General features: G+C 54.5%; 1 protein-coding gene across 1 annotated transcript in view; it reads left to right on the top strand.

The window, feature by feature from the left end:
• Nucleotides 1-20,100, top strand: part of LOC137457517 (collagen alpha-1(V) chain-like) — a 62,112-nt gene extending 42,012 nt beyond the window's left edge. Inside the window, exons 2-4 of the mRNA XM_068169388.1 lie at nt 9,160-9,327; nt 16,885-17,098; nt 18,996-20,100. Of these exons, the coding sequence (XP_068025489.1) occupies nt 9,160-9,327; nt 16,885-17,098; nt 18,996-19,227 (614 nt within the window). The 3' untranslated portion in view covers nt 19,228-20,100. The remainder of the gene's footprint in view (nt 1-9,159; nt 9,328-16,884; nt 17,099-18,995) is intronic.
• The last annotated feature ends 4,735 nt before the right edge of the window (nt 20,101-24,835 follow it).

Raw genomic sequence — 24,835 nt, 5'->3', positions numbered from 1 at the left:
TCCCTGGGCTCTTGTCCCCCCTCTTTTTGCAGCCTGCCTTTTCCCTGGGCTCTTGTCCCCCCTCTTTTTGCAGCTACCTTTTCCCTGGGCTCTTGTCCCCCCTCTTTTTGCAGCCTGCCTTTTCTTGGGCTCTTGTCCCCCCTCCTTTTGCAGCCTGCCTTTTCTTGGGCTCTTGTCCCCCCTCCTTTTGCAGCCTGCCTTTTTCCTGGGCTCTTGCCCCCCCTCTTCTTGCAGCCTGCCTTTTTCCTGGGCTCTTGCCCCCCCTCTTCTTGCAGCCTGCCTTTTCTTGGGCTCTTGTCCCCCCTCTTTTTGCAGCCTGCCTTTTCCCTGGGCTCTTGTCCCCCCTCCTTTTGCAGCCTGCCTTTTCCCTGGGCTCCTGTCACCCTCTTTTTGCAGCCTGCCTTTTCCCTGGGTTCTTGTCCCCCCTCTTTCTGCAGCCTGCCTTTTCCCTGGGCTCTTGTCCCCCCTCTTTTTTCTTCTGGCCTTTTCCCTGGGCTCTTGTCCCCTCTCTTTTTGCAGCCTGCCTTTTCCCTGGGCTCTTGTCCCCTCTCTTTCTGCAGCCTGCTTTTTCTTCCAGTATTTTGCCCCTTCCTGGGCACCAGGACTTGGATATCTTCACTCCTGCAGTTCCAGCCCCTCAATTCTCCTCCTTAAAATGCCTTTTCTCTTTGTCCAAATAGATCATTTTGTTTTATTGGGCTGCTGGGATGCTGAGGAATTTAAAGGGCTGTGTTAAACCCATCCAGAAGATGCTTGAGCAACCAGAGCTTTATGTTCTTAATTTTGCTGTCTGCTTTTTATCTTGGCCTCTGCCATCTTCTCCTTTCTTCTTTCTCAAGTCACTTAGCCAAGGGCTGCATCCTGGGAGGTCAGCAGCGGTGAAAAGTGTTTAGATAGAGTGGAAATGGTTGCAGTCCCACAGCCATGACCTGGAGACTCCAAGCTCTGTGAAAACAGTGCAGCAGCTTCCAGTTCTCATCTGTGTTTGCCTTTCTCTTGTGGCTCTCAGCACAGGGATGTTTACTCCTTGGTGTTTAATCCAGTTCCAACATCTGGGGAGTAAGAAACCCCCAACACAATGGAAGGAGCATCCTCCTTCCTGCACACTCTGCTCCACCTTACTGCTCAGACTTGGCTCCTCCAAGGACCTAATCGAGTGTTTGTTTAGCACTGAGAATAAACTGCCTTGGGAAGCATTGAAAGAAGCAAAAGCTGATGGAGATGGGAAGGGAGAAAGGTCGGTGTGGTGTGGTGTGGTTTCCCTTGCTGGTTTGGCTCAGGGCAGGAAAGCACCCAGCACATTGCCCTGCCAGTAGCTCTGTCTGCAGAGGCTCAGCTCCCTCCTGGAAGGACCTTAGGTGGGTTTCCTGGGGCAGGACTGAAGCGTGGTGCTGGGTCAGAGCTGGCTCTTCCTGTCCCCTCTCATGGCAAGTGCAGCCTGCTCTGACCTCTCACAGCTCAAAGGCTTTTGGAGCTTCAGTTGGGATTCAGCTTTCCCCTTGAAAAGCTCCTCCCAGGAGCGGGGTTTTGCTGTGCATTCAAGGCAGCCCTGTGGAATCTTCCTTTCTTGGTTGAGAAGGTGATGCAGCGAGCCAGGGCAGTGCTCTGCTTCATGTGCTGGGCAGGACAGGTTGATATTAACTGGGGAGAAATATGGTGGTAGCTTCATGCTTGGCATCTGAGCACCTGAAAACATCTCAGTACCTTCCAAGCACCTTCCCAAATCCTCTCCTTCATCCCTCACAACACAGCTGCTGCTGATTCTCTGGCTTAAAGGTGACAGAAGATGAGAGCTGGGGATGCTCAGGAGTGGGTTCCCTGGTGGTGTAGCTGGACCTTGTTTTATTCAAGCTGGGAGTTTTAGATCCATCTTATGTCCACTGAGTTACCTGCCTCTAACTGGCTTGGCCAAGGCTGGGTTGGGGAGACAGCAGCCAAGGAGCTGGCTCTGCCCATGCTTGGGGTTGTATTCTGCCTTTGGAGGTGGTGGTGGTGGTGGGGCCAACTCTCAGATCTCTGACTTCACTTTGGTCTGGGTGAGCCCAGGAGCCAGCTCTTCATTCTTTCAGATGTGAATTAAAGTCCTCATTCTTCACCTCTTGAATGCATTTCCAGTTACTCACTGGGTTCTGTCAGCTCACAGTGATCCTCTTTGGCTTTGCAATGTGTGCCACTGCCCCTCTGGCTCTGCTGTGAGGTGAGATGGGCAGTTAAGGAGGCTGGGAAAGCTCTTGCAGGTATCTCAAGCACCACGCTGCTGTGCACAGCCATGGGGCTGGAGCAGGGGGCCAGGTCTTTAGGGTCCAGACACTCACTTTGCTGGCTCTGAGGAGTCAAGGCAGCAGGGTGGGTACAGCAGAGCCACTCCAGCCAGGCTGGATCATGTATCACAGCATTGCTTTGGTTGCAAAAGACCTTTAAGCTCACCCAGTCCGACCATCCTCTAACTCTACCAAGTCTGGGGCTAAAGTGTGGCTCTCAACACCACATCCCTGCCTCTTTCAAACACCTCCAGGGATGGGGATGCTGTTAGGGATCTGTGTGCAGGAGGGAGGAGGCAGCTTTGAGGCAGCTGGTTGGTTGTGGGCAGCCTAACTGGGCTGTATCCATCTGCTTTGGCTGTGGTGCTGATTCTTTCCACCTTTCTGTGGCACTCCTCAAGGAGATGCTGCTCTTGAGAGGATCCTGCTGCAGTTTGCTGTCACTGCTGGCTGGGGGGCAAGCTGACAAGCTTATTTGCTGGTGCTTGTTCCTCCAGGAAGGTTTTTGCTTCCCCATAAACCTGCTCCACTGGTGATGTGGCAGGGGAAGGTTGCAGAGGGCACCTAGAGGGAGCTGGGAACACCAAGTGCTTTGTCATTCTTCACCTCATGACCTCCAGTCTTTGGCAATTATTGCACACAAGCTCCAGTATGACTAAGTGCTGTGTCATTAAGTCCTGAAGGTCTTTGGATGACCTCTGGAACCCAAATATAGCAGAATGGTTCTCCACCAGTGGAAGGAGGTGACCTGTACCTCTCCAGACATCCAAATGTCTGGGTTGTTAACGCAATGACTGCTCAGCTGAGCGCAGTGTGTGTCCCAGCAGGCTGGGGAGGACTTTTTGTCCACTTTGGAGGGTGTTACAAGGCAAGAAGTTGGAGAAAGGGAGTTTCTTGACTCCCCTAGCTCTAGGAATGTGTGTGGTGACTAGGCTGAAGGTGTGCTTGATGCTGTCAGATAAGGCTGAACAAGCTCCAGATGCACTTTAAGATCACAGAATCCTAGGATGGCTCAGGTTGGAAGGGACCTCAGAGATCCTCTACTCCAACCTCCCTACCCTGAGCCTTGGCCTCTCAGCTATATTTGGCTGCTCAGGGCCCCCTCCAACCTAGCCCTGAACACCCCCAGGGAGGAGGTATCCACAGCCTCCCTGGGCATCCTGTTCCAGAGTCTCACCACCCTCCCACTGAAGAGCTTCTTCCTCAGCTCCAGTCTAACCCTGCTCTGCCTCAGCTTCAAACCATTGCCCCTTGGGCCTGGCTCTAGAACCCCTCAGGAACAGTCCCTCTGCAGCCTTCCTGCAGGATCCCTTCAGGTACTGGAAAGCAGCTCTAAGGTCATCCTGGAGCCTTCTCTTCTCCAGGCTGAACTCCCTCAGCTCCCTCAGCCTGTGCTCACAGCAGAGCTACTCCAGCCCTTGGTTAACTCTCACCTCCATCAGCTGCTGTTGGGGAGAGGAGACCAACCTCCATCAGCTGCTGTTGGGGAGAGGAGACCAACCTCCATCAGCTGCTGTTGGGGAGAGGAGACCAACCTCCATCAGCTGCTGTTGGGGAGAGGAGACCAACCTCCATCAGCTGCTGTTGGGGAGAGGAGACCAACCTCCATCAGCTGCTGTTGGGGAGAGGAGACCAACCTCCATCAGCTGCTGTTGGGGAGAGGAGACCAACCTCCATCAGCTGCTGTTGGGGAGAGGAGACCAACCTCCACCTGGCTCCAGCCTCCTTTCAGGGAGCTGTAGAGAGCAATGAGGTCTCCAGGCTAAACAACCCCAATCCCTTCAGCTGCTTCTCACCAGCCCTGTTCCCCAGCCCCTTCAGCAGCTTTATTACCTTTCCCTGGACCCATCCAGCCCTTCAAAGTCCTTCTTGGAGCCAGGGCCCTGAAACTGGAGCCAGGATTCAAGGTGTGCCAAGCACAGGGGCACAGCTGTCAATGAGTGTTGCTTGATTTGCTTTAGCACTGATGTACAAGAAAGGCACAAGAGGCTTCTGGCCACTGCTGAGTGGGGGTGCAGACTTAATGCCAGCTGCCTCTGCTGCAGGCTTTAACAGGTAATTAAATAATCACTAATCAGATTAACACAGAGTTTGGGGTTTGTGGTTAAAGCCTTGTTCAGGCAGGGAGGAATTAGGGCTTTGATTCCTCCTTTGGCCACTGTTGGTTCGTCCCTGACTCATTCACCTCCCCTCTGAGCATGGGAAGCGATGCTCCTGTCCTGAGCACGCTCAAGGGCTTTGCCCACTGCTGGCTGCAGGCTCTGAGGGCAGCTCCTGGGCTCATTTTGGTCGGATTTGGGCTGTTTGGAGCTTGCCTCTTTGCCTGCTGGGTAGGTTGCCATCCCCCTCTGACACAGGAGATCTGTTTGGGGAGCCCCTTGTGCATCTCAGGTGAAAGAAGGATGCTGTGTGATGCTGCATAGTGATGTTATTCATCAACCTCCACTTGAAACCCAAAGCTAATTCAGTTCTTGGATGGAGGCCAAGGGCAGTGCAAGCTTCCAAGCAGTCCCCTGCAGGGCCTGATTTGGGTCAGTTTGGTCTCTGTCCTCCCCTGCACGATGCTGCCTCAACTTCTCACAGGAGATTGCCGAGTTCAGATGTGGCTGAAGAATCAAGGGGGGGATAAATGAAGTGATTAGCTGGGCAGGAGGAAGAGCTGCTGCTGCGTGGAGCTCAGCTTTCTGCAAGGAGCTGGAGGCTTTCATGCTGCTTGAGCCCTCCTCAAAGTGATGAAGTGCAGCATGAGTGGTCTGTAGGGGCTTCAGCTGGCTCCTCACCTCCTCTTTGATTTCCAGGAGCAAGGCAGAGCAGAGACACTCATGCCCATCTGAGCAGAGGTTATTTCATCTCCTGCTGGTCACCTGTGTGGTTTTGCAGCTTGCTTGTGCTGTTCTTCTGCTTTAATGATCTCACTTTGACCTAATCCATCATAGTTATGGAGGTGCAGAGCAGCTTCCTTCAAAATGAAGATGAATTGCAGGTTGTGTTTGGAGGCTCACAGCAGCCCAGGGAGGCAGGCAGATGCTTGAATCATCCTTTACAAATGAGAAGTGCTGCACCAGAGCACTGGTGGTGGGTGGAGGTTGCTCAGAGGGGGCTCTAAGCAGGGGGTGGAGCACTCAACCTGCTCCCTGCTCATGGCCAGTCGCTTCTGGAGGAGATCCGAGTCCCCTTGGGTGTCTATCACTTTGCTATAACCCCAGCAGGAGCTTTGGGCAAGCAGTTGCCATGTGGCTTGCAAGTGTCTTCATCGTTCTGCCACTACAGAGCTGGTGCAGTCTTCTTTTCCTGCCAGTACAAGGCTCAATTTTAGCTGTGAGAGCATGGCAAGGAGCAGCACTTATCCAGCACCATACACTCCATTCCTATAAGATCACAGCACCCCAGGCTGGTTTGGGTTGGAAAGGACCTTTAAAGGTCATCTAGACCAATCCCCCTGCAGTCAGCAGGGACATCACCCAGAGCCAGGTGACCAGGGCTGGCTCTGGTGTCAGCCACAGCTCCCTTGCCAGAGGGGATGATGCTCACACAGCTTTTATCCTAACAGCACCTAACAGTTTTTTTGGGTGGTGAATCCTTCTGCAGACCTTTCTCAGTCCCTGCAAACACCTCAGCCCTGCCATGGCCACTCTCTTGACAGAGATCTTTACAGAGAGTGGCCACTCTGCTTTACAGAGCTCTTCACACCCCCCCCGGATGTGCTCCTCTGTGACCTGTCCTAAGTGGTCTTGCTTGGCAGGGTGGACTCAGGGAGCTCTGGAAGTCCCTTCCAGCCCCTAGCATTGGTTCTATGTGCAGTGCTGTGAGGCTCAAATCCCCTGTGTGGGGACCAAGCTGATGTCAGGAGTCTGGAATCCACATCCCCTCCTCCTTGCCTTTTGCCTTTCTTCCCCCTTTTCCTCCCTGAATAACTGGTGGAGCCAGCTTAGGAGCTGCCTGATTTGAACCTCCTGGAGCACAGGGAGGTAACTGGCAGCAGAGGTGGAGTTTTGTTGTCCTTTTAGATGCTGAAACAGAGCCTGGGCTGTGTGTGTGGAGCCATCTCTGTGTGAAACACGACAGGGCTAAGAGCAGTGGGGAAGGTGCAAGCAGCAAGGACAGCTCAGACAAGGGTCTGGCATCCATCTGTTGTCTAGCAAGGAAATATTACAGCTGTCCCCTGCCCAGGCCAGGCTCTCTCAGCTGGTTTATCACCTGCAGCATGGGCTTGGCCTTGCCATGTGTCTGCCATCTCTCACTGAGAGCTCAGCTTCACAGGGCTGTGGAAACCCTCTGAAAGCTGCCTACCAATGCCCATGAATTTTATTTCCATGCAAAGATTAGGCTGATGAGCTTGGTAGCCAAAGCTTTGTTGTGGTGTTGTGAAAGATCTGCCCCTGCTGTGTGTTGCCATTGCTGGGGGGGGTTTGTCTGCAGTGCTGATGTCCATGCTGCAGCCAGTTGCACATGGCACATCCCTTGCAAAGCTTTGCCCTCTGGTTCTCCCAGTCATGTGTTTGAGCCCAACATGAGGCCAAACTGTAGGGGGGGTCCTATGTTTTTCCTGCCTTTTGGGGTGATTGTTAGGATAGAATAGAATTAACCAGGTTGGAAAAGACCTTTGAGATCATCAAGTTCAACCTATCACCCAACACCATCTGATCAACTAAGCCGTGGCACCAAGTGCCTCATCCAGGCTCTTCCTAAACACCTTCAGGGATGGGGACTCCACCTCCTCCCTGGGCAGCACATCCCAATGGCCAATCTCTCTTGCTGGGAAGAATTTCTTCCTCACCTCCAGCCTAAACCTCCCCTGGCACAGCTTGAGACTGTGTCCTCTTGTTCTGGTGCTGTTTGCCTGGGAGAAGAGGCCAAACCCCACCTGGTGACAACCTCCCTTCAGGGAGTTGGAGAGAGCAAGAAGGTCTCCCCTGAGCCTCCTCTTCTCCAGGCTAAGCAACCCCAGCTCCCTCAGCCTCTCCTCCCAGGGCTGTGCTCCAAATGCAATGTCTTTCAGTTCCTGAAGGATGCCTACAAGAAAGCTGGGGAGGGACTTGTGGTGATAGGATGAGAGGCAATGGCTTTGAGCTGGGAAAGGGGAGATTTAGACTGGAGGTTAGGAAGAAATCCTTGACGGTGAGGGTGTGGGACAGGTTGCCCAGGGAGGTTGTGGATGCCTCCTCCTTGGAGGCTTCATGAGGCCTGGAGTAACCTGGGCTAGTGGGAGGTGTCCCTGCCCATGGTGGGGGAGTTGGAGCTGGGTGCTCTTTGAGGTTGGACTTGATGATCCTCGGGGTCTTTTCCAACCTTAGTTATACTGTGATACTGTCTCTCCCAACCTAAAGCATTCAATAGTTTTGTTAGAGGGGCACTACTGCCCTGCACCTTCCTGAGTGCACTTGGGCTGTCTGTGAGCATGGAGAGCTGGGAGCTTTGCAGCCTGGCCCACTCAGCATGACAAGATGCCCTGAGATGCTGCTGGAAGCTGGAGCAGCCAGCCCAGGGGTTAATCTTGGCCATCATTGCAGACATCAGAGTGTCTAATGCATGGCTGTCCTTGAGCAGCTGAATAATATCACTCCTAGGGAAAATGATGGCTAAAGTGGCAGAAGAAGCCAGCTGTGATGGATTTATTGCCCAGGCAAGGTTAAATGAAGCTGTCAGGCAGATATTTGCTGTGAGCCCTGCTAGAGGTTTGTTGGGGTGGGTGCTTCCTGTTTCTGACAGCACTTTGCTCCAAGTACCAAGTCAAAATTCACCCTAATTTCCTTCAAGCATGTGAAGTCAGCTCTGGTTATTGCCTTTCTGGAGACACCATCTCTCCTGACAACAGCCAGAGCCAAATTAGCAAGTTAATGAGATGTATCACTTGCATTTCTTAGTGGATGTTCTACAGACCTGAACATCTTGGGGTGAACCAGCCTGGGCTTTGCTGCTGTGAGGAGCACTGGGTGTCAGATGAGCTCTCTTCATTGACTGCTTTAATGCCTCCAGCAGCCACAGCCTCCCTGGGCAGCCTGTGCCAGGGTCTCAGCACCCTCCCATCAAAGAACTCCTTCTTAAGCTCCAAGAAGAGACCAACCCCCTCCTGGCTACAACCTCCCTGCAGGGAGTGGGAGAGAGCAAGAAGGTCTCCCCTGAGCCTCCTCTGCTCCAGGCTCAGCAACCCCAGCTCCCTCAGCCTCTCCTCATAGGGCTGTGCTCCAGACCCCTCCCCAGCTTTGTTGCCCTTCTCTGGACACATTCCAGGAGTGTCTGCTCCCTTCTGCCCTGCTGCTGCCAGCTGCTGGGCTGTTTCTTTCTGTGTTGTGTTGAATTGGTCTCTTTGACCAGCAGCTAAGCTTTGAAGCTGGTACTGCCACGGTGTTTCCAGGTGGGCTGAACTGGTATTTCACAGGATCACAGATCCCAGGATGTCAGGGGTTGGAAGGGCCCTCTGGAGGGCACAGGATCACAGGATGTCAAGGGGTTGGAAGGGCTCTCTGGAGAGCACAGGATCACAGGATGTCAGGGGTTGGAAGGGCTCTCTGGAGAGCACAGGATCACAGGATGTCAAGGGGTTGGAAGGGCCCTCTGGAGAGCACAGGATCACAGGATGTCAGGGGCTGGAGGGGCCCTCTGAAGAGCCCAGGATGTCAGGGGTAGGAAGGGACCTGCGGAGATCAAGTCCAACCGCGCTGCCATAACAGGACAATAGAATCTGTTGCAGGTCGCACAGGAATGCATCCAGATGGGTCTTGAAAGCCTCCAGAGAGGGAGACTCCACAACCTCCCTGGGGAGCCTGTTGCAGTGTGCTCTGTGCCCCACCTGGGTGTTCAAACCGTGCTGATTGCGCGCTGTGGCCTCACCCCGACCCGAGCAAGCGCCGGGTCCCGTTGCCTGCTAATTCTCCTTCCCTCCTTTTCTCTTCCACAGCTGAACCTGCAGACCTCTTGAAGGTGTTAGATTTTCACAATTTCCCTGATGGGATAACAAAAACCACGGGGTTTTGCACAAGCAGAAGGTCTTCAAAAGAAGCAGACGTTGCTTACAGAGTCACGAAAGACGCTCAGCTCAGCGCCCCGACAAAGCAGCTGTACCCTGGTGAGTCCACAGCTTGGGTTTCCTTTCTCTGGGAACAGCTGAACCTTCCCTCAGGTTCTGCAGGCACCCAGGGGACACCAAGGAATCTCTTTTTCCAAGTGGTTTTCCCTTGGGCAGGGAGAGGTTTGGCTGTTTCAAGGGGGGGGGGGTCGAGTGGGGGGCGAGGGGGCTGCAAAAGCAGCACCGCAGTGAGTTGTTCCTCACCCACTGCACTTGCAGCTGGTGGTTTGGGTTCTCTGCAGATGATGCAGCCAATGTCTACATCTGCTCCCTCCTCGAGGAGGAAGCTTCTGCTCTCTCATTATCACACTGTGGCATCCAGCTGGGGAGGTAGACTTGGAAGAGGCAGAGGAATGCCGAGCGTGTTTTGCTCTGGTTGTGGAGCGCCAAGCGCAGTAGGGTCTTCTTCTGTGGCCCTGGGGTCTCTCTTCACACAAACAATCACCCTCCTAAAAATAACAGCCTTGCCCCACCAGAACAGATGGCCCAAGGAAGGGTGTTTGAAGGGTCCTTAGGCAAAGGCACTAAGATGCAGGAGTTCACAAAGCCCTCCAAGAGCAGCGCGTGGGCTGCTGACTGTGCTGTTTGTCACCGAGGGTGCTCTGAAGCTGCTTTTTCAGCCCAAGGGATGGGGCAGTCACTAGAGTAGAGTAAAATGTGCCTGTAGAAAGGCTTGGACACATCATGGAGCCAAACTGCTCGCTGCTGGAGAGCTTCAGCCTTGGACCTGTAGCCACCACCAGGAGTCTTCCTTCCAAAGCCACGCAGGAGCACTGCTGCATCCTCGGTCTTCATGGGGGGAGCAGGAGTGCTGGCAGTAGGCATGGTAGGACTTTGGGGCTTTGAGAGAAGAGCCTTTGAGGGAGGTTCATCAGTCATAGAATGGTTTGAACTGGAAGGGACCTCCAAAGGTATCACAGTATCACCAAGGGTGGAAGAGACCTTAAAGATCATCAAGTCCAACCTGTTACCTCATGACTAAACCATGGCTCCAACGGCCACATCCAATCCCCTCTTGAACACCTCCAGGGATGGGGACTCCACCACCTCCCTGAGCAGCACATTCCAACAGCTAACAACTCTCTCTGGGAAGAACTTTCTCCTCACCTCCAGCCTAAACTTCCCCTGGCACAGCTTGAGACTGTGTCCTCTTGTTCTGGTGCTGGGTGCTAGAGAGAAGAGACCAAGCCCTTCCTGGCTACAACCTCCTTTCAGGGAGTTGTATAGAGCAATGAGGTCTCCCCTGAGCCCCCTCTGCAGGCATTGGGGACATCCTCCATTAGATCACATTGCCCAGAGTCCCATGGATCCTGACCTTGACTCTCACCAAGGATGGGGCTTCAACTACCTCCCTGGGCAACCTTAGTGAAGGAAATATAGGACAGAAGGATGCAAGCACCTCAGCAGCCCAGCTTCCAAGTCCTCTCTTGGGCTATTGACAGGCCATGGCTGCCAGGGTGCTTCTATTGATGTAGCCTTAGAGCCATAGCATTGTCAGGGTTGGAAGGGAGCTCAAGGCTCAGCCAGCTCCAACCCCCCTGCCATGGCCAGGGACACCTCACACCACAGCAGGTTGCTCACAGCCACCTCCAGCCTGGCTGCAAACACCTCCAGGGATGAGGCTGCCACCACCTCCCTGGGCAACCTGTGCCAGGCTCTCACCACCCTCACGGGGAAGAACAACTTCTTCCTGACATCCAATCTGAATCTCCCCATTGCTAGTTTTAATGAGGGTTGTTCTGGCCCAGGTGCAGGACCCTGAACTTGGTCTTGTTGAGCCTCCTGAGGTTCACCTGGCCCCCCAGCACCTCTCCAGCTTGGCCAGAAGAATGCTGCATGTGCCTTGTCCATGAAGCAGCAGATGACTTAAGCAAAGCAGACAGACACACACGTCCCCCCTTGGTGTGGGAGAGAGAATTAATGACACAAAAGGCATTAGCTAAATCGAGGGTAATGTGGCATGTCACTACCAGTGCTCTTTAATTAACATGCTGTACCCATCAGCCATGGCCTGTCAAAGGCCCAAGAAAGGACTTGGAAGCTGGGCTGCTGATGTGCTTGCATCCTCCTCTCCTATCGTTCCTTCACTAAGGCTGCCCAGGGAGGTGGTGGAAGCCTCCTGCCTGGAGGTGTTTGCAGCCAGGCTGGATGTGGCTGTGAGCAACCTGCTGTGGTGTGAGGTGTCCCTGGCCATGGCAGGGGGTTGGAGCTGGCTGAGCCTTGAGCTCCCTTCCAGCCCTGACAATTCCATGATTCTATTTTCAGCCTTCTTCGAGTCCAACCTGTCACCTAACACCTCATGACTAACTAAACCATGGCTCCAAGTGCCACATCCAGTCCCTTTTTGAACACCTCCAGGGATGGGAACTCCACCACCTCCCTGGGCAGCACATCTCTATGGCCAATTTCTCTTGCTGGGAAGAATTTCTTCCTCACCTCCAGCCTAAACCTCCCCTGGCACAGCTTGAGACAGTGTCCTCTTGTTCTGGTGCTGCTTGCCTGGGAGAAGAGACCAACCCCCACCTGGCTACAACCTCCCTTCAGGGAGTTGGAGAGAGCAAGAAGGTCTCCCCTGAGCCTCCTCTTCTGCAGGCTAAGCAACCCCAGCTCCCTCAGCCTCTCCTCCCAGGGCTGTGCTCCAGACCCCTCCCCAGCTTTCTTGCCCTTCTCTGGACACCTTCCAGCAGCTCAACTTCCTTCCTAACCTGAGGAGCCCAGAACTGGACACAGGACTCAAGATGTGGCCTCAGCAGTGCTGAGCACAGGGCAGGATGAGCTCCCTGCTCCTGCTGGCTACACTGTTCCTGATGCAACTGTGGAGGACTTGAGAGCTTCCTGGCAGCTGCTGTATCCACTGGGACATCTCACCTTGATCACCATTTGTGTCATGGAAGCCAGCAGACAGTGGTGACCTCCAGATACCAACCCAAGAATGGAGTTTTTTGGCTAATGAGCGTAGGAAGGGGGCTGAAGGACACCACTGGTGACAAAGGTGAACAGAAGAAGACAGGATGCAGAACTGAGCCATGGTCACAGGAGAGAATTCATCCCTGGAGATTTGCCCTGCTTTTGGCCCTCCTCATTACTTGAAGTGGCCTCACTGAGTTGTTGGGTTGCATCTGCTGCCTTGGGTGAGAAGATCTCTTAATGCCATGATGGGGCTGATTATATTTTGATGGTTGGGTTTGATCTTCAAGGCCTGTCCAAACCAAAAGGATGCTGGTTCTGTTCTGAGACTCTGGCTGGGTGGTGTTTCCTTGGTGTCACCCAACCACTTCTCCATCATTTCATCATCTGGACAATCCTGGAGTGATTCAAGCAGCCCTGCCCTACTCTGGAGACTTCCAAAGTTGTTAAAGCCTTCTCTGCTGCTTGCCAAGGAGATAAGAAGGGAAGAGCAAAGGGAAGGAACCCCCAGGGTTTGCCATCAGCTCCACAGATGTTCCCCTCGGTGCCTCTGCATTCCTAAAGGTGACTTCAGCTCCCACCACCAAAGCAATGAGAGGGGAGATCAAGATAACAAAGTCACTGCAGTGCAGTGCACCAGGGGGAAAGTGGCTTCGGTGATCTCCCATCACCAAGTGGATGAGTTGTGACTTTCCCTCCCTGCTCTGGACCCCCCCTGGCTGCACTCTGCATCATATTTTCTGCTAACTAGGAGCTGGTGCCTTTCTAAACTGGTAACTTGATGGCCTTTGCATCCTGCAGCCACAGCCAGCAAAGCAAGCCAGACAGCCTCATCTCTGTGTCTCTCTCTGTATTAAAGCTTGTCTGGTTGTGTTCAGCTCAAGCCCACAAGAGTGAGGAAAATCTGCTGAGATGCTCTTTGTCCTTGCTGCCTTAAAGAAGTTCTGCTTCCCATCCCAAAGTGCTCTTCCAGCAGAGGCAGAGGAAGGCAAAGTTTCTAGTGGCAGCCAGCAGAAGGTCCTTTGCATTCTCCCAGCAAGCTCTGTGCTCTCCAGGCTCCTTGTGGGTGTCTGCACATAGAGATAGATAGATGCAAGAGCTCAAAACCCCCCCTCTGTGATAGCCTGAACAGTCACCTCTGAGGGAAACAAAGCATTCCAAACCTGAGAGGCTTCCCAGGTGAAGACACACAAAAACAAAGAGCAGAAGTTGGTGACACTGTGGCAGAGATCTTCTGTCCCTTTGAAGGGTGGCTCTGGAAATGGCAGCACCTCCCAGGGCACCTCTGCTTTGTGCTGGGAACTGGATCATCTGAAGTTTTTCTGTCCTTACAGACCAGCATCACAGGGATCTTCACTTCAGGCTCTTGGGATACACCTGCAGGATCTTCCCAGAAAGAGGAATTGACCAGTGGGATGTGCTGCCCAGGGAGGTGGTGGAGTCCCCATCCCTGGAGGTGCTCAAAAAGGGATTGGATGTGGCACTTGGAGCCATGGTTTAGCTGCCAGGAGGAGTTAGGTATTAGGTAATAGGTTGGACTTGATGATCTCTGAGGTCTTCTCTTCTATGATCTGGGTTAGGAAGAAGGCCCCCAGCTAATCCCTGTTTTGAAGGACCATGAGACCAAAAGCCTTCAGTTCTTGCCCATGGTGCTCAGGAAAGAAGAAACTCAGCCTCACTCTGCTGCTTTGCATCTTGAGGCATTCTGGTTCCAGATGCAGCCTGCACAAGTGAAGCTAATGGCACCAGGCTGCTGTGGGAGGAGCTGGGTGGGGTGGGGGCACCTGTGCCCACCCTGCATGCCCTCAGCTCTTTCCATGGCTTCATCTGCAAGAATCAGGGTCTTAACCCTTTGCTGCCTTGCAGGAGGTTGCACATAGTGAATTTGAATGGATTTGGCCAGAGGGGGAGGGCAGGGGAGGGAAAAGATGCTGAGTCAAACCCAGCATCATTAAGTGAAGAGATGGATGGGCAACATCTTTCAGCATGAGCTCATTTGAAGCAGCAAATAGACTATGAGGCCTTAACCCCAACCACACTGTTTGGGGTGGGAGGGGAGGGGGTAGGAAGGGGGAGATCTCCATTGTCTTTGAGGGGGATTTGGGTCAGTTTCTCTGTGCTTCATATCTTGATGCTGATGTATTTGTTAGCATTGCTGGGGTTGCAGCCACCATTCCCCCCACAGCCTGGGTCACTTCTGGCTGTGACAGTGAAGGCATTGTTGTTTTGCCAGGACTGCAGGGCAGTAAGAGAGTAATGTCAGCTATAATCCATCCATCCTGATTATTTGGGTTGAGAAAACTCCCCTCACCATGTTAATAATAATGAGGGGTGGGGGGTGGGGGGGAGAGGAAATCAAACTAAAAGCAGCTCTTTAATGAGTTTGGCAGCCTGTCCAAGTTGGAAGGTGCTGCACTGTGGCTCCACAATGACACTGTGGCTCCACAATGACATGTGGGACATGAACTGCTTCACATAAAAGCTCCAAATCTGCAGCCCTGTCATTGGAAGCAGGAAGGCACAGGGTCTTGATTCAGCTCTCCAGGATTTGTGTACAGCTAGGAGGGAGGTAAAGCTCAGGGCATCCTTTGGGAGACACAATTGGATGCTTCTTGCACTTGCCAGCTCTCTGGCTCCATGTCCTGGGGGGAGGTGAGGGGGGAACCCAGCTATAGTCATGGCATTTAATTACTGACTGGGAGTCTTCTACTCAGACTCTCCAAATGTTGTTTAATTAAGGTTGAGGAGTCTTCACTTCATGCAGACTGTGTGTGCCTCTGCAGTCCTCTTCCAGTGGCCATCCTGCCCTCTTCCTCTTCCTCCTCCTCCTCCAGTGGCCATCCTGCCCCCCTCCTCCTCCTCCTCTTCCAGTGGCCATCCTGCCCCCCTCCTCCTCCTCCTCTTCCAGTGGCCATCCTGCCCCCCTCCTCCTCCTCCTCTTCCAGTGGCCATCCTGCCCCCCTCCTCCTCCTCCTCTTCCAGTGGCCATCCTGCCCCCCTCCTCCTCCTCCTCTTCCAGTGGCCATCCTGCCCCCCTCCTCCTCCTCCTCTTCCAGTGGCCATCCTGCCCCCCTCCTCCTCCTCCTCTTCCAGTGGCCATCCTGCCCCCCTCCTCCTCCTCCTCTTCCAGTGGCCATCCTGCCCCCCTCCTCCTCCTCCTCTTCCAGTGGCCATCCTGCCCCCCTCCTCCTCCTCCTCTTCCAGTGGCCATCCTGCCCCCCTCCTCCTCCTCCTCCTCCAGTGGCCATCCTGCCCTCCTCCTCCTCCTCCTCCAGTGGCCATCCTGCCCTCCTCCTCCTCCTCCTCCAGTGGCCATCCTGCCCTCCTCCTCCCCCTCTTCCAGTGGCCACCCCCTCTCCTCAGTCTATTTGCCCAAGCTGGAGTACCCCTGGGGTTTGCTGCATCCCAGTCCGCTCCTGCCTCTTTCCTTGCCCACCATTTAAACCCCTGGTTTATTGATAAGAGTTAAAGCACCTCCCAGGCAGCAGAGGAGAGGGTGAGCTGATGGCCTCCTCTCTTCAGCTGAACTTGCTGCCTTTGCTGTGGCTGGAAGGATTCCCCACTCCCATCTTCCTGCTCCCATCAAAATGCTTCGTGCAGCCCCAGCTTACCATCTAAGAACAGCCTAAAGGGAGGGTGGTAGTGGGGGGGGAAAAATCAATTAGAAGCTTATGGGCATTGAGTTGGACTCTCTTCTGTTGCTGCTGTGGTTTGCAGGGCTGTGCATCCGCAGGTTAGAGCTAGAGCTGCTCCCTTGTGTCTCGCCTCCCTCCCCTGCCTGCCCCCGGCTGCCGCACCGGCGGAGCGGCCCCGGCCCGCACCCCGCGGTGCCCGCGGCTGGGCTGTGCCCGCGGCTGGGCTCTGCCCCACTTTGCTCTGCCCTCCTGTGGTTTAAGATTTCCCAAGCAGATACCCAGGGACACAATGCCATCCTTGTTTGGTAGGAAAGGCCTGGACCTTAAAGGAGAGATGTCCTGCAAGCCTCGGGCTGCTGAAGTGCAGGTTATGCCCTGCAGGTGCCCTCTGCTTTCGCAGGTCCCACATCCAAGCATGATTGGATCAAGAAAGCCTCTGTGCTAAGGCTCCTGGTGGATTAAGAGGTCCTCTTTGGGATGTGCCTCCAGGCTTTTCAGGCTGGGCTTGTCTTTCCTGTTCTGAAGGGCAGAGAAAACCCAATTAGATTGGGATAGGATAGAATAGGATTAACCAGGTTGGAAGAGACCTTTGAGCTGTACCCTGCACAGGATGGGGCTTGAAACTTTGTTGGCTGCACTTTCAGGGGATTGCTCCTTCTCCTGTGCAGAGCTTAGAATCAGAACCACAGAATTGTCAGGGTTGGAAGGGACCTCAAGGATCAGCCTGTTCCAACCCCCCTGCCAGGGGCAGGGACACCTCACACTGGATCATGACTGACAGCTGGTTGAATATGAGCCAGCAGTGCGCCCAGGTGGCCAAGAAGGCCAATGGCATCCTGGCCTGCAAAAGGCTTTGGGGGAAAGCCAGGTCTTTGCCTGGCTCTTTGTAAAGGGGGATTGCTGGTGTGCACACATCTGGAAGGACAAAGCAGAGGCATCCCCAGGGGCTGCCAGACACCAGGAGGATGTGTTTTCGAGGAAACCTGACTAACCTCTTTGCTTCTTTCCACTCCAGCTTCCCCCTTCCCAGAGGACTTCTCCATTTTAACCACTGTAAAAGCGAAGAAAGGAGGTCAGTCCTTCTTGATCTCAATTTACAATGAGCAAGGGATCCAGCAAATTGGTGTGGAGATGGGTAGATCTCCTGTATTCCTGTATGAAGACCATACAGGAAAGCCAGGCCCAGAAGACTATCCTCTCTTTAGAGGCATTAACCTTGCAGATGGCAAGTAAGTGACATTTTGTGCCCCCAGGACAACCCCATTCCTTGTGTGACTTGATGGCAGCATGTTGAACCTTGTGTGAAAGAGGAGTCATGCTTACATCCCAGCGTGGTGGGGGTTGGAAGGGCCCTTCCAAGATCATCCACTCCAACCTCCCTGCTCAGTCAGGGCCACCCCCAGCAGCTTGCCCAGGAGCACAGTGGCCAGGTGGGGTTGGAGTCTCTGCAGGGAGGTGAGGGGTGGGAGCTGCACACACAGCCCTGCACTGCTCCCACAGCTATGCCAGCATGGTGAGGGGCAGAAGGGACCTCTGGAGATCATCCAGTCCAACCCCCCTGCTACAGCAGGGCACCCACAGCCCCTTGCCCAGGATCACAATGCCCAGCTGGGGTTGGAATCTCTCCACAGGAGGAGACTCCACAGCCTCTCTGGGCAGCCTGCTCCAGGGCTCCAACACCCTCACACCAAAGAAGCTTCTAATCCTGCTCAGATGGAACCTCCTGGGTTCCAATTTGTGCCCATTGCCCCTTGGCCTGTCCCTGGGCACCACTGACAAGAGCCTGACCCCAGCCTCTTGCCCCCAGCCCTGTAGGTAGTGATGAGGACTGAGCAGGTCCCCTCTGGGGCTGCTGTTCTCCAGGCTCAACAGCCACAGGGCTCTGAACCTTTCCTCCTCACAGAGGTGCTCCAGGCCCCTCAGCATCTTTGTAGTCTCCTCTGGGCTTTGTTCAGTAGTTTTCTGTCTGCCTTGAACTGGGGAGCCCAGAACTGGACTCAGTACTCCAGATGTGGCCTCTCCAGGGCAGAGTAGAGGAGGAGGAGAACCTCTCTTGACCTGCTGGCCACACTCTCCTCAGGGAAATGCATCTAATAACAGATAAATATACATACACACCTGAGACTGCTTCCAGGTGTCCCTTTCTTGAGCTTTACCCTTTGAATAAATACAACATATGTAAAAAATGTGACTCTCAGGCTAGTCAATGGAAATCATCTGACACAAGCATAGGAACACCATTGACTTGCTGCAGAGGGTGTTAAGAAACCACTTGGGCTTGGAAAAAGTCCCTACTGAGCCTCTTGCAGGCCCAGGTAGCCAAGAGGGCCAAGGGCATCCTGTCCTGCATCAGGAACAGTGTGGCCAGCAGGAGCAGGGAGCTCATCCTGCCCTGTGCTCAGCACTGCTCAGGCCACATCTTGAGTCCTGTGTCCAGTTCTGGGCTCCTCAGGTTAGGAAAGATGTTGAGATGCTGGAAGGTGTCCAGAGAAGGGCAAGAAAGCTGGGGAGGGGTCTGGAGCACAGCCCTGGGAGGAGAGGCTGAGGGAGCTGGGGTTGCTTAGCCTGGAGAAGAGGAGGCTCAGGGGAGACCTTGTTGCTCTCTCCAACTCCCTGCAGGGAGGTTGTAGCCAGGTGGGGGTTGGGCTCTTCTCCTAGGCAAGCAGCACCAGAACAAGAGGACACAGCCTCAAGCTGTGTCAGGGGAGGTTTAGGCTGAAGGTGAGGAAGAAAATCTTCCCAGTAAGAGAGATTGGCCATGGGATGTGCTGCCCAGGGAGGTGGTGGAGTCCCCATCACTGGAGCTGTTTAGGAAGAGCCTGGATGAGGCCCTTGGTGCCATGGTTGGGTTGATCAGATGGTATTGGGTGGTAGGTTGGACTTGATGATCTCAGAGGTCTTCTCCAACCTGGTTAATTCGGTGTTGTGTATGAGGTGGGTGAGCAAGGGAGTGAGCAGTGTGATTTGCCTTGTCCCAGATGGAATCTTTAGCTCTGCCCTTGGATGCTTTTCCCGTTTGCTGGCATCGAAGGTGTGCCGAGCGTCGCTTTGTGACAGCTTCATTGTCAGCTGCTGCTCGGAATCCCCAGGCTCTGTTTGACACATTTCATGCCTGTCTTCTTCTAGGTGGCACAGGGTAGCTCTCAGTGTGCAGAAGAAAAATGTCACCTTGATTTTGGACTGTAAAAAGAAGATCACCAAGTTCTTGGACAGGAGCGAGCACCCCATCATCGACGTCAACGGCATCATTGTCTTTGGAACGAGGATACTGGATGAGGAAGTCTTTGAGGTGAGTCAGGACAGTGAGCCAGCTCTGGAGATGGGCCACAGAGATGATGAGTTGGCTGCTGGCTGGTGAAGTTGTTTGCAGCTCGTTTCTGGAGCTGCTTTTGGATGTCTGTGTCCCAGAACGCCGTCCTGCATCGTTTCTCCTCAGTTTAAGGTTTGATTGTGACCAGGCAAACTGGTTCTTGTGGTAAGGGTGGGAGCAGTGACCCAGACTGCCTGTTGGAGCAAGCTCCTCTGGTTCTGTGGTTTCATGGCCTTCCTGGGGTTCTAGACCAGCCCCTGTGCTGGGATCTTGCAGGCCTGTAGCTCTGATGCTCTTGGCTTCTTTAGTGTGGGAAGGGCTCCCAGAGGCTTTTGTTCACCCCTGGGCTATGAGTTAGATGAACTCCATTGCAGGGGCAGCAAATGGAGGCTGAGGGAAGCAGCTGCCTTGCAAGCCACAGCTCACTCTGAGGCTGGAGGGAGCTGCTCTTTCCCCATGTGCTGGCCACTGGTTCTTGCCTTCTTGCACTGTGACACAAAGGGACCCTCCTCAGCAGCTTGCTTGGCAGGCCTGTCACCTCCCACACAGCAACTGCTTTGATCAAAGCCAACCAGAAGCCTGATGGGTGGAATGTTCCCATGAGCTGCTCTGATTTGAGCAGAGAGATAGGGGATTATTTATAGATAAGGTACATATGGCAGAAAGCTCTTTCCCATCCTTCAGCAGCCCCTTTAATGCATGCATTTCACCAGCAAGCTCAACTGCTCTGCTCTGCTGCACTTCTGAGGCTTTCATGGGGAGGAGGAGGAGGAGGAGAATCTTGTCCCTGATCCTCCTTGCAAGCTACAATTGCTTGCCTGAAATCAGCACCCGTGCAATGGAGTGTAAACTAAGACCCATTGATCCTTATCTCCTTCCTTTCATTGTGTGTGTGGGGAGGGAAGAGCTGCAGCTCGGTGTGTGGGGAGGGAAGAGCTGCAGCTCGGTGTGTGGGGAGGGAAGAGCTGCAGCTCGGTGTGTGGGGAGGGAAGAGCTGCAGCTCTGTGTGTGGGGAGGGAAGAGCTGCAGCTCGGTGTGTGGGGAGGGAAGAGCTGCAGCTCGGTGTGTGGGGAGGGAAGAGCTGCAGCTCGGTGTGTGGGGAGGGAAGAGCTGCAGCTCGGGGTGTGGGGAGGGGAGAGCTGCAGCTCGGGGTGTGGGGGAGGGGAGAGCTGCACCTCGGTGTGTGTGGGGAGGGAAGAGCTGCAGCTCGGTGTGTTTGGGGAGGGAAGAGCTGCAGCTCGGTGTGTGTGGGGAGGGAAGAGCTGCAGCTCGGTGTGTGGGGAGGGAAGAGCTGCAGCTCGGTGTGTGGGGAGGGGAGAGCTGCAGCTCGGGGTGTGGGGAGGGGAGAGCTGCACCTCGTTGTGTGTGGGGAGGGAAGAGCTGCAGCTCGGTGTGTTTGGGGAGGGAAGAGCTGCAGCTCGGTGTGTGGGGAGGGAAGAGCTGCAGCTCGGTGTGTGTGGGGAGGGAAGAGCTGCAGCTCGGTGTGTGGGGAGGGAAGAGCTGCAGCTCGGTGTGTGGGGAGGGAAGGGCTGCAGCTCGGTGTGTGAGGAGGGAAGAGCTGCAGCTCTGTGTGTGGGGGAGGGAAGAGCTGCAGCTCGGTGTGTGTGGGGAGGGAAGGGCTGCAGCTCGGTGTGTGTGGGGAGGGAAGAGCTGCAGCTCGGGGTGTGGGGAGGGAAGAGCTGCAGCTTGGTGTGTGGGGAGGGAAGAGCTGCAGCTCGGTGTGTGGGGAGGGAAGAGCTGCAGCTCGGTGTGTGTGGGGAGGGAAGGGCTGCAGCTCGGTGTGTGTGGGGAGGGAAGAGCTGCAGCTCGGTGTGTGTGGGGAGGGAAGAGCTGCAGCTCGGTGTGTGTGGGGAGGGAAGAGCTGCAGCTCGGTGTGTGAGGAGGGAAGAGCTGCAGCTCTGTGTGTGTGGGGAGGGAAGGGCTGCAGCTCGGTGTGTGTGGGGAGGGAAGAGCTGCAGCTCGGTGTGTGGGGAGGGAAGAGCTGCAGCTCGGTGTGTGGGGAGGGAAGAGCTGCAGCTCGGTGTGTGGGGAGGGAAGAGCTGCAGCTCGGGGTGTGGGGAGGGGAGAGCTGCACCTCTGTGTGTGTGGGGAGGGAAGAGCTGCACCTCCTGGGCCTCCCCCCACCCAGCAAAGGGATGGGGAACATCCACTGCTGGATAATTAAAGCTGTAGCAAAGCCAGCTCTCGTCTGCAGCTTGCTGTCACTTGGAAGGAAAGTTCCAGTCTGTTTAACATTACCAGCATCTGGGAGCTGGTCTGCTGTAAACAGAGCAAGAATGCATGGGCTGAGGGCTGCTGCCAAAACCCCACTGCTGGAGCAGTCAGAGCTGGATCTCTACATTGCATGGAGCTAACTGAGGTTCCCTGGGAAGCTGAACAATTAAAAAGGGAAAGTAAAAGTTGGGTTGAGTGGGCACTGGAGTGTCCCTTTGTAAGTGCTGCAGCCTCTGGCAGGCATTTCAGCACATGCTGGGTTTGTTGCAGGAAAGGAGAGCTGCATGGACCCAGAGATCTAACAGACCCACTTAAAGGGTTTGGTATCACATGCAAGCTGGATGAGAAACCTGCACTGCAGACTCCTTCCTTTTGCAAAGTAACTGCACTTCCATGACTGCTCCTGAAGCCTGAGCTGCTCCCAGCTGGCTTTTAATGCTGCCCTGGCTTCAGGGCTGCCTGAAAAGGGAACAGACAGAGGTGACAACAGGAAGGAGCTGGAGGTGCTGGAAGGTGTCCAGAGAAGGGCCACGAGGATGAGCAGAGGGCTGGAGCTGCTCTGCTGTGAGGACAGACTGAAGGAGTTGGGGTTGTTCAGTCTGGAGAAGAGAAGGCTCTGAGGAGACCTAACTGTGGCCTTCCAGGATCTGCAGGGGGCTCCAGGAAAGCTGGGGAGGGACTTTTCAGGGTGTCAGGGAGGGATAGGACTGGGGGGGATGGAACAAAACTAGAAGTGGGGAGATTGAGATTGGCTGTGAGGCAGAAGTTGTTCCCCAGGAGGGTGGTGAGAGCCTGGCACAGGTTGCCCAGGGAGATGGTGGCAGCCTCATCCCTGGAGGTGTTTGCAGCCAGGCTGGATGTGGCTGTGAGCAACCTGCTGCAGTGTGAGGTGTCCCTGCCCATGACAGGGAGGTTGGAAGTGGCTGAGCCTTGAGGTCCCTTCCAACCCTGGCAATTCTATGTCAATCTTCTCCTAGCTCCACTCAGCCCTTCCCAAGGACTGAAAAGGGTTAAAAAAGGCTTTTCTAGGGGTACAAGCTCAGAGAACTTGTGATACCCCCTTGATCTTGGGGGAAGTGGGGTAGAATGGAGCAAACCTTCCCCCTCACTGGAGCCTGTTGCCTGTTCTGGGTGCAAGAGGCAGCCACGAGGTCCTTGCAGGCACTTACTGAGAATTGGATCACTAGCAAGAATTTTCCCCCTCCCCTTTGTCTTGTAACAGATGTGCTGATATTATACAGCCTGCCTCTGAAACACCCTCTCTGGGTCTGCTGTCTGTCCTGTCTTTTCCTCTTGCCATCCTCAGCAGACAAAGGCTTTTCAGGGTCTGTACCCCCAGTCAGGCTACCAGCAGCTCTAAACTGCACATAATTAATAGGGCTGCATGAAGGCACTGGACTATAACCTAATTTCCTTCATATCTCAACAGCTTCATTTCCTTTTGGGTCTCCTTTCTTCTTTCTGCCAGCCTCAGCAGAAACTGTGGAGGGGGAAACTGTGGCTCAGAACAATGGGAATTGGGTGAAAGCCGTTCAAAGTGACATAGTGCTGGGAAGCTGATCATTTCTGGCCTCAGAGCAGCAGGAGGAGATGAAGCTGCTGCTGTCCTCAGCTAAGCTGTCCCTCAGGAGGGTTGCCTGGCTCTGTGTAGTTGTAGTTTTCCCTGGGAGTGGGATGGAAGAGACCAACCCCCACCTGACTACAACCTCCCTGCAGGGAGTTGGAGAGAGCAAGAAGGTCTCCCCTGAGCCTCCTCTTCTCCAGGCTAAGCAACCCCAGCTCCCTCAGCCTCTCCTCACAGGAGTTGTACTGGAATCACATTCTGTGGTTGTGTAAGCTGAGTGCTTGTCAGACCAAAAGCTTTGCTCTCCTGAGGGTGTTCTTGGCTGTTACACACACACACTGCCCCCATCAACCGTGGCTGGGGGCCATGTGGGTCCTGTGTGGACCTTCATCTGAGACTGGCCATGGCAGATGCTCATGCAAAGCAATTTCTGCCCCATGTGAAACTCATTGCTGGCTTCAGAGGACAGCATCTGTCTCCCCAGGGCTTCGACCCACAGAGTCACAGGATGGTTTTGTCTGAGGGAGACCTTTAGGGTCATCCAAACTGGCCACAGCAACCCCATGCAGTGCTACAGGATGGGGGCAGAGTGGCTGGAGAGCGGCCAGGCAGAGAGGGACCTGGGGATACTAGTTGATGGTAGGCTGAACATGAGCCTGCAGTGTGCCCAGGGGGCCAAGAAGGCCAAGGGCATCCTGGCCTGCATCAGGAACAGTGTGGCCAGCAGCAGCAGGGGAGGTCATTCTGCCCTGTGCTCAGCACTGCTGAGGCCACATCTTGAGTCCTGTGTCCAGTTCTGGGCCCCCTCAGGTTAGGAAAGATGTTGAGGTGCTGGAAGGTGTCCAGAGAAGGGCAAGAAAGCTGGGGAGGGGTCTGGAGCACAGCCCTGTGAGGAGAGGCTGAGGGAGCTGGGGTTGCTTAGCCTGGAGAAGAGGAGGCTCAGGGGAGACCTTCTTGCTCTCTCCAACTCCCTGCAGGGAGGTTGTAGCCAGGTGGGGGTTGGTCTCTTCTCCCAGGCAAGCAGCGCCAGAACAAGAGGCCACAGTCTCAAGCTGTGCCAGGGGAGGTTTAGGCTGGAGTTTAAGAAGAAATTCTACACAGAGAGAGTGATTGGCCATTGGGATGTGTTGCCCAGGGAGGTAGTGGAGTCATCATCACTGGAGGTGTTCAGGAGGAGACTTCATGGGGTGCTTGGTGCCATGGTTTAGTTGATTAGATGGTGTTGGATGATAGGTTGGACTCGATGATCTTGAAGGTCTCTTCCAACCTGGTTTGGTCTATTCTATTCTATTCTCATCAGGATGAGCACTCAACATTGTATGTGGTCTCTCTTCCATCCCCAGCCAAACCCAGCCACAGCTTTGGAGATGCTTAGCCCTTCCATCAGCCCTGCAGCTCTCCTAATCCCTCTGACCACCATGTCCCAGCACCACCCAGATGGCACCTCCCCACGGGTTGAGCTTCCCCACCTTGCTCTTTGCCTGGTGGTCTGGTGCAAAAGCAGTTCAGCCCAGCCCTGGCTGAGGCAGTTGCTCTGATTTTGCAGATGTGGGTTGAAACAGAGTTCAGGTCCTGGCTCAGCAAGGTCACTGGTGCTGCATTTCAGTCCCAGAAGTGTGGCTGGATTACAGCAGCGAGCAGAGAGATCCCATAACCCACAGCTGGAGGGTCTTGCTGCATGGGAAGTGCTGCACAACGTCTGTGGCAGGTAGATGTTGCTGTCTCTGAGCTGGATTAGGTGAGTTTGAGCCTTTGCAAAGGTGTTTTTGACACATTTCACACCATCCCAGAGTGAGAAGGGTCGATCCCCGCAGCAGTGTGTGGCCCAGCCCTGCCTGGCTGCTCAGCAGCCCTCTGCAGACCAGAACTTCACAGCCA

Source organism: Melanerpes formicivorus, unplaced genomic scaffold, assembly GCF_026170545.1.
Source record: "Melanerpes formicivorus ecotype bairdi unplaced genomic scaffold, bMelFor1.0.p_v2 SCAF_181, whole genome shotgun sequence".
Lineage (NCBI taxonomy): Eukaryota > Metazoa > Chordata > Aves > Piciformes > Picidae > Melanerpes > Melanerpes formicivorus.
The sequence above is the reverse complement of the archived record's forward strand: the minus strand, read 5'-3'. Positions and strand labels throughout refer to the sequence as shown.